The sequence below is a fragment of the Miscanthus floridulus genome, chromosome 1 (genome assembly GCF_019320115.1).
Source record: "Miscanthus floridulus cultivar M001 chromosome 1, ASM1932011v1, whole genome shotgun sequence".
Lineage (NCBI taxonomy): Eukaryota > Viridiplantae > Streptophyta > Magnoliopsida > Poales > Poaceae > Miscanthus > Miscanthus floridulus.
Window position 1 is genome coordinate 61,278,697 of NC_089580.1, and position 8,946 is coordinate 61,287,642.

Here is an 8,946-nt window from a genome sequence, read left to right on the forward strand (position 1 = left end):
CAGTCACGCCGCCAAGGTGAGTAGGGGCCGGCCATGGCGTGCGGGGCAGGCGGGTGACGCTGGGCGTGGGGGTGCTCGGCGTGGGGGCATGGGGAGGCGGGTGGGTGTGGGGAGCTCGCCGTGCTCGGAGAAGATGAGCGCCAGTTGAAGAAGAGCGCTCGTTCCGTTTTGCGACACCTCCGTTCCGTCCGAGCAACATCCTGTGAAACAAAAAGGAAAGGGGCAGAGGCATAAGAGGAAGAAAAGAGTCACAAAGCTCTGCAATGGTATTTTGACATGGTGCCCATCTCCTATACTGGTCGAATTCAAAAAGCACCACGCCCAAGCCCCGAAAGAGCCAACAGGACGCAGCAGACCAGGACTCGAAAAGCCGCGGGAACCAAGGCCCGAAGACGGGTGGTTGTGCACTGCGCACTGCACCCCGTGCGAGCGGGCGCGGCGCCCGACAAGACCCGCGCGCGTTCCAACTTCCGCGCGCCCAGTGCCGTGCGCTCTGCCCTGCCGCAGCCCGCAGCCCGCAGCCCGCAGCCCGGAGCCCGCAGCGCGCGCAGACGGCAGGCCTCAGGGTGAGGGTCGACTGGTCGTCGAGTCGGGCTCGTGTCAAATCAAATCAATCACCGCTCGCCTCCGTCCGCGTCAGTCGAAATCGCATCGAACCATCCGTCCCACACTCCCCCACTCGCACGCATTCGATTTCCCTCCTGCGCCGGCGCCGCGCGTGGCGTGGTTTCGCTGCGCATTCGCGACGTCTCTTGCAGTTGCAGGTACCGTAGCTGTTGCCGGCCGCTGCCTTTGCGCCTCGCCGTGCCGTGTGAGCAGTGTGCACCGGTGGACACGCGGCGGCGAGGGAGATGGCGTCGGCGGGCCGCTGGGCATGGATGGCGGAGGTGGCGGGCGAGGAGCTGGCGAAGCTGGAAGCGGCGCACCCAGGCCGCTTCGGCCCGCTCAAGGCCGACCTCGAGCGCCTCGTCGCCGACCCCGGCTTGGACGAGGCGGCAGCGTTCGCGCTCGTCTCACCGCGCGCCGGCGCCGGCGCCGTCACCAACGCCGCCGATACCACCCCGGCCGCCGCCTCGTCCCAGCCTGCTGCTGCTCCTTCGCGCACGGTGCCCGTGTGCACTCAAGGTTCGTCCTCCACCTGCCTCCGCCACTCTATGTCATGCCATGCCATGCCATGCTCCCTTCTGTTCCCGTCGCGTGCCATGGTGCCAGTGCATGATCCAGCCATCAGCCGCTCACTCACCTTGCGAGGAACTTTTGCAGAGTCGTCGACCCGGAAGAGAAAGCCGCGCGGCGGCGCGCGGGAGCGGGAGGAGGGGAAGCGGAGACGGCGGGCCAGCACGCCGCCGGGATCGGGAGGGGCAAAGGACAGGGCCGACATGGCCATCGAGCGCGCCCAGCGGTGCCTAGAGAGGATCCGCGCCGTCAAGCAGAGCTTGCTTGCCGCTTGGATTCACTGACGGGAGGCAGGGGTGGAAAAACGAGAGCAGGAACAAGGAAAAACTCTGGCGATGGAAAGGGTAACCCCCCCCCAAAAAAATTCACCTTTTATCGATCGAGAGCCTCTTTTCTTTTTGGTTATTGGAAAGTGAGAATCGTTCTGTTCATGGAGAAACAGTTGGTTCTCCAAGATTACATACAGGGCCCTGTGTAAGTAGAGCTGCCCCTGGTATGCCATGTCACGGATTAAGCTCAACTGCGCAAATAGTAAAGCGGGTTATATGCCTCACTCATTTGAACACATCTCCTTTATCTACCGATTCACCGAGCCGAATGATTTTCCATGCGCATCGTGAATTGTGATACCAGTTGGGGATTGGTTCAAATCATTTCAGCTGATACCATCCAGATGTTCGACGCAGAGATCTTCCGGCTGCAGCAGCGGTAAGATCAACATGTACACGGGGCCCAGCAAATTTTCAAAGAGTTCTGCCAAATGTATGACTTGGAAATTTAAAGGACAGTTTAGCAGGTTTTGGCTTCTCCTAAAAGTGTTCCAGCTGTGGTTTCTCTTCTACAACTTCTTCTCTGGTGGATCTGAAGCTGTTTTGGAAAACTTTCGATAAAAACCCTCCGGTTCTAGTTTTGCAACGATTTGTTTTAAGTTTGTGAGGAGCTAGAAAAAGCTACATTTTTGCAGCTCTACGTTCTCGGTATAACTTTTTCTACACGAAAGCAAGGCCACCGCTCATACAACCCCTCGATCCGTAAGATTTTCCACATTTGACTAAGTCGTCCAATGATCGGTTCGAGTAATGCAGGAGTACTAGTTATGGCAAGATATTGTGCTCATATTGATGCCACAATTGTCGTTCCTTAATCAGCCAAGCGAATTACACCACTCGAGATCCCGTTTTGTCATGACATTAACCCTCACCGAACCTCGATCACATTCATTTATCTTGGTCAAACTTTTAGCTCTTTCCTCCCCTATTTTTTCATGATTTAAGCAATTAGCTCGTATAGTTTGCAAGTAATGATAATTTTCATGTACTCAACTTCTTGCGTTCTAAGCATGCTAAGAATGAATAAACAAGCAACACTTAGGCATGATATGAATCAAGAAGGAATGAAAGTTAAACAAGTTGCATCTAAGTCGTGGCATACATACATAACATGCAAGTGCATAGCACATACTCAAGTTATGCTTCGAGAAAAGTGTCAAGGATGCTTAGGTTCGCACCTTAAGGTTAAGTGGGGGGATCGGAGAGTTCAGGCTCAGCCACAAACTCGCCTTCCAGCTCAAGGAGTGCCTCCTAGGCCGCCTCCATCCCTACACAAGTACGATCAGAGACAAAGCAAGAAATGCAGTTTAACTTTTTTTGTGTGTGAGGGGGGCACTACAAATTTTCTCAAAAATTGATTGAATCTGAAAATTTTCATCGGAAACTACACAAATTTAGTGGGGTCTTAGCCCCTCCTTGTCCTCTCCCTCCTCCATTGAGGACAATGACGCACAAGTAAACATGATGCTTACGATATGAATTGCTTATGCATGAACAAGATGGAAAAACATTATGCATAGCTTGAACATAACTAGGGATTAGGTAACACTAGACGGTTAGGAAAAGCCAAACTGGTTGTCCACTAGTATTGACAGGTTGTACGTCTAGGCTGCCGGACTATCCACCCATACCTATCATACCATCCGACTAGGACTTAGGCAAGGACTTGGTTCTAAGGGCACTCGACTCTATGTTGTCTAGACGGATTGCCCGTGTGAGCACAAGGACTGTCCATGTGAACATTGCAGATCATACTTACTCTGTAGTGTCAGGTTTGTACTTGCGGGTGATCCTTCGATCATCCATGTGTTTTGGACAGAAACAACTAAGTTACGGTGTCGGGTTTTGCTCTAGCGATTGTTCGGTGGTGTAGTGCTAGCATTTGTTCGTGTCGTAGAAGGCGTTGAGGTCCAAAGTCAAGATTGCCGAGAGTGGGCTAGGTCAAAGCTTTGTGCAAGGCTTGTTCCTAGTAGTTGTCTGGGGTTCATAGAGTGCATCTAAGGAGGTGTATTGGGTAACTTGTGCATAGTTGAAACTTTATAGCATCCATGGCTATCACACCATGTTTGTGAGATGGAGATGGTTTCTAGGTGAAGCTTCTTATGGTTTTAGGGTTAGAGCTTACCCTTCACATCTAAGATTCAAGCTTGGGACATTAGGTTGGTAGACGGTTTGGGGATTGTCCTTTTTTCTTCTTGCTCCCCCTTGTCCCTTCTTGCCCACCAATTGCTTAGCTCCATCCTAGCAATTGGGAATGTCTTGGGGAATGAACAGGCTCCTCCACCTTGGTTCTCTTCTCCTTTCTTGTGTTCTTGGTTATAGGGAGGGGAAGGAGTGTAGGGGAAGATTGAGAGCTGGAAGAGGGTGGTGACACTACAGCTGACATGTGGGGCTAAGAGAGGTGTGCTTTGGATGGCTCGTAAACTGCATAGCTTTTGTCGTCAACATGTTCTAGTGGATCGTCTGATATCCCTATTGAACCATCCGTCAAAGCACGACTCAGAGTCAACTACTCCTTCCATTTCTAAATTATAAGATGTTTTGGCTTTTCTAGATACATTACTTCTATTATGCATCTAGACATAATGTATATTTAATTACTCCATCCGTCTCAAATTATAAGTCATTCCAAGAATTTTGGAGAGTCAAAGCATCACAAGTTTAACCAAATTTATATGGTAAGATAATAACATTTATGATGTCAACTAAATCCTATTAGATTCTTTATTAATTATATTTTCATAGTATACATATTTAATGTCATAAATCTTTGTAATTCTCTCTATAATTTTGGTCAAACTTGAGATGCTTTGACACTCCAAGATTCTTGGAATGACTTATAATTTAGGATTGAGGGAGTACATAGCAAAAACTATGTATCTAGAAAAGTCAAAATGTCTTATCATTTGAAATGAAAGGAGTATATGATTGACAAAGTAATTATTGAACTGTCCTACGGTTCAGTTGGACTAGCACACGGACTTGTTAGTTTCAAGAATACATAACACACTGGTTTTGCAAATATGAATGTTGATGATGCAAAGACTCATGATGCTTATGCTTATATACCAAATGCAAACTGGGTAGTTACACGTTACAATACCAGTCTACTATAGACCTGTTATTTATCTTTTCTCGGCGTTATTTATTAATTTGCCTTCGGCCTAGATTTTTTTTCTTTTTTCTGGGTGGAGTTTGCCTTCGGCCTAGTGCCACCCACGAAAAAGCGAAAATTAGACTACAAAAGGTCTAAGAAAAGAAAGGAAACTAGAATCACTTTGGGCCGTGCAGTCTGGTCAAGTAAATGATATGGGCCATTTGGGCAGTTGGGCCTTGAACTAACGGGAAAGCAATAATTTGAGGAAGTCCAACCAAGGTTTCCGTGCTCGTTCTGGCCGACACGGCGTTTAGACGACCCAGTTCCGGCCGCCGCGTTGCTCCGACGGCCGCTGCGGCGCGCGGCGGGCGGAATCACCCTCGGGCGCCAGCCGCCTATCCCTCCCCTTCCCGCGGCTGGCCTGGAAAGAATCCCCGAGAAAGAGTTGAGGAGAGTATACGGTGGAGAAAGCGGAGGAAGAGATGGTCTGGGCGCTGACCCCCGTCGACACAGCGCGCGGTGCGCCGCCTCTCCTGTCCCCGTCCAGATACTTATCACCTTCCTATTTGGCGGGGCTTTTGTGGGTTTCGGTCGATTGTTTGGTGAATGCTTGTCTTGTGTTTCGCAGGGACGCAGAAGCGTTACATCTTCGCCGCCGGGACGTACAAGGTCGGCCGCAAAGGTGCCTCATTAGACCTCCCCTTGCGTTTCTTTATGTTTGCTACTTATTGGATCGGCAATGGAGAAGAACAAAGATCCTGTTTTTTTTTATGGTTTTATTAAAGTTTATCTTGTCTTGTCTTAAATTCACTTGACCTAGGACACGAAACTATATCCCGAATACTGATATCCCTATACTGATATTTTGGTGATTTCCACTACAGATTGTGATGTCATTGTTCAAACTGACACATCTATATCCCGAATCCATGCGGAGATTGCAATTGAAAAGATGGTTGCCTGGGATCCGCATTCTGGTGCACCTGCCAGTCCATCATTTGTTCATGTAATCGACCGATCAAAGTATGGCACATTTGTCAACAAAGTACATGGAACCCAGGGCAGTTGCCTGCATAAAGATGAAGATATGATGCTTACTGATGGGGATGCTGTGACTTTTGGAACTGGTAATGCGACCTTCAGGTGAGCTCAAGTCAAAATATCCCATACATTTGCTAATCCTTTCACTTATTACACGTCTTTTAAGTTTTAAAAACACCTTACCAATACATGACTCTATCTTACCCCTTTTTCTTTACTCATATGCATCATTGTGTTCCTAGGCTGTGAAAGTTGAACCGGTTGTACTTATTTCAGTTTTTATCTTTCTTATTGCAGGTTGTCATTTGTTCCAATAGTGGCCTATTTTCATGGCGGAAAGTCGGCACGAATTGATCCATCATTACATGCAGTCATGAAATCGATTGGTTAGTGGTAATCAGCACTTCCATTCTGTAGTAGCAGCACTGTTAGTTCATTTGAAAGCATATTAGTTCATTTTTCATTTCGTGAATGTGGCTACAGCTGTTGATAAATGATAACCTGTTTTTCTCTTTTGCACACTAATGATGGCCACCATTTTTTTTTTATGTTTTGGAAGGTGCATATGCTACTCGTAAGTGGAGCAATGAATGTACGCATGTTCTTGTTGATGAATCATGTCCGTTGACACCTGAGCTCCTCGATGCAGTTATGGCAAAGAAGCAGATCGTGTTGGGAGACTGGTTTAAGGTACTTCCTTTCCCCTATGGTCATACTTCTTATATGCTCCACAGCTACAATGTTTTAGATCAGTGAATTGTTATCTTCCATGTAGACAGGCTTGTGTGAATTAGCTTGCTGCACAATACTAGGTTAAAAATCATGGTCATATAGAATATAGATGACCCAGGGTGTCACTGGTTTTGACTCTTGAATCTGAATTAGCATTCAACTCCTAGTTAAGTTGTGGCGTATATAAACCATTCTTATATACCGCATGTCTCCAGCTGAGTTCTGTATTTTTTTTATCTGTTTCAGGCAATGGCTGAAAAGAACATACACACAGAGATCCCTTCTTGCACACAGTAAGTTGTGGACACCCCTTCGATGCTTGATAATATAGTTTGTGTGGATCCTTGTTCATGTTGTGATTGCTTTATGATCATAGACGGTGAGGTGTTTTTGTTGGAATTTGATCCAGATACATTCCAAACTTGACTCTTGATGGGATGGTGATCAAGATGGTGGATATCAACGCCATTCAGAATTGCCTAGCAGGCTATACTTTTATCCTGGGGTCATCAGATAAAGTGGTGTACTGTTCTTTTTCTGTAGAAAGAAAGAAGATCCATTAGACACTTTATTGTTGACTAATTCTATTCATGTGCAGTATCAATTTGGTGAGAAGCTCCCTGGATTACTGGAATCAACTGGAGCAAAATACCTCCACATTGATGACTTTTGTGCAAACAGCCAGGTAAGTGCTGATGATAAAACTATTTTATGGTTGTTGTCTTCAGAAAATATGGGATGTGTAATCTGTTTTCTCCAATTGGGCGTGTAGCACAAATTTCTAAGTTTTCCCTACTGGTCTATGCCAGTAGAATTTTGCACACGTTTTTCTAGTTGATTGCTGCATTGCTTTTGATACTGATTTTCTACCTTATTGTTGATAGGACTCAGCAGCTGGAGATACTGATCAACAAATTCTTGTAGTTCCTGCAAGATATCCTTTGGAATTCAGCAAGATACGTGGGTTATTTACTTTGTCAAAGATCAGTGATGTTAAGCTATTTGCTGCTACATTATCTGGCTGCTTGGAAGCAACTTCTATTGAACCACCTGCTTGTAAGTATTGAAAGAACAAATTCGTTCACTGGATCACTGCTATTCCCTTTTTTCTTTTATCTTCGCATTAGCAATAGCACCTTTGATGCCTTTCCCTGCATAAAATCAAGCTATAAATTCATATGTTCTTTTTATTCTATTTCTGTCAGTCATCGTTACATCCTCGAATTCCACGGATGACACTATTGTGGCGGATTCGGATGTTGAAATGGAGACAGCAACTTCTAATCCTACTGGTGCTGCTAACAAGTCTCAACATCACATTGAGAATATCTCTGATGACGAAAAGGAAATCACAAATATAACCAATGAAGTTGCTGTAAGTATCAGTGCAACAAAGGGTAATGTTATTCACCCAAAATACCCAGAGAAAGTTGAAGATTTGAAACCTATTGAGGAGGATGTGAAGGTCATAGAGAAAACAGCAATGTATAGGTCCACAGCCAGAGATGAGGATGCTCGCATTTTCAACAAGGCACCCAGGGATGAGAATTTGGACACCAGCAGGGATGGGGCTTCTGATGTCATATTTAGTCAGAATCTGGTTGTCAGAAGCTTCCCTCAGTCAGCTCCTGCTACACCAACAGAAGTTGGAGGTGTTAACTTCAAACGTTTCAGGAAGGTATGATATATATAGCAATTGTGTGTATAAATCCTTTTTGGCACAAGTAACTGAATGTGAGCTTGTTTACTTATGGGCCTCTGACCTTTTGCTTTAGAGGGAAACAGTGTCTGGAAACAGCTTCAAGGACCTTGTTCCATTTGCGCGGGAACCATACAGGCAAGAGTTCAAAAGGCTTCCAGTGAATTTTGAAAGGTTATTGATAATTAGACACAAAACTTCAATGAGTTTGTTTTATTTCTGCAGAGAATCTGACTACGAACGTGGCACATTGACCGATTTCATGCGGGAGGAGAAGCAGCGGAAACAAATGGAAGCCATTGCAGATGACCTCTTCAACAATGCAAAGGTGCCTGCCTATGCCAAATTCATACTCCCTGAACTTGTCATGTCATGTGCATGCTTTAACCATTGTCCTAACAATGGAATTTCAGTCGAAGAAAAGAGCAGCTGCTGGAAGTTCGATTCACACCCTACTTACCGGCTAAGATGAGAGCCAGCAGGAGATCACCTTTGTATGCGCTCTGCCGGACTCTTCCTCGAAGGGCTAGAGAACTGCATCATCTTTTAACCAGACAAAAGAGAGCAACAGTTATCTTCATGGCACCTTCCATTGTCTCCACTCACTGAAGGTTTTCTGGAGGCAAGAGGAGCCTGCGTCGCAGGGTTCCTTTTTCCTTTTTCAGCCACGGCGAGAGACGCCGGCTTTGTTTAGGTGACGTAGGATGGCTGTGTCATTACATGGCTTGTACTTGAGGTTATGTTACATATGAATTGTCCTGAGCGGAGATATTAGAGATTTTGGCATTACACGATGGATACACACACTATTCGTTTGGCTTATAAGTCGTACTTTTTCAACCAACGAATAATATTTTTTTCTCACAACAAAT

General features: G+C 46.1%; 2 protein-coding genes across 2 annotated transcripts; both read left to right on the top strand.

Moving 5' to 3' along the window:
* The first annotated feature begins 655 nt into the window (after window positions 1–655).
* LOC136485004 (uncharacterized) lies at window positions 656–1,741 on the top strand. The gene is made up of 2 exons (XM_066481958.1): window positions 656–1,125; window positions 1,264–1,741. Exons 1-2 carry the CDS (start codon window positions 852–854, stop codon window positions 1,458–1,460), a joined length of 471 nt encoding a protein of 156 aa, XP_066338055.1. The 5' UTR covers window positions 656–851; the 3' UTR covers window positions 1,461–1,741.
* A 3,166-nt stretch (window positions 1,742–4,907) lies between these two features.
* On the top strand, window positions 4,908–8,912 carry LOC136485013 (nibrin homolog). Its single transcript, XM_066481967.1, has 13 exons — window positions 4,908–5,121; window positions 5,231–5,284; window positions 5,487–5,745; window positions 5,941–6,029; window positions 6,203–6,333; window positions 6,622–6,668; window positions 6,785–6,893; window positions 6,974–7,060; window positions 7,260–7,431; window positions 7,581–8,053; window positions 8,151–8,212; window positions 8,300–8,402; window positions 8,488–8,912. Exons 1-13 carry the CDS (start codon window positions 5,085–5,087, stop codon window positions 8,539–8,541), a joined length of 1,677 nt encoding a protein of 558 aa, XP_066338064.1. The 5' UTR covers window positions 4,908–5,084; the 3' UTR covers window positions 8,542–8,912.
* Window positions 8,913–8,946: the final 34 nt, after the last annotated feature.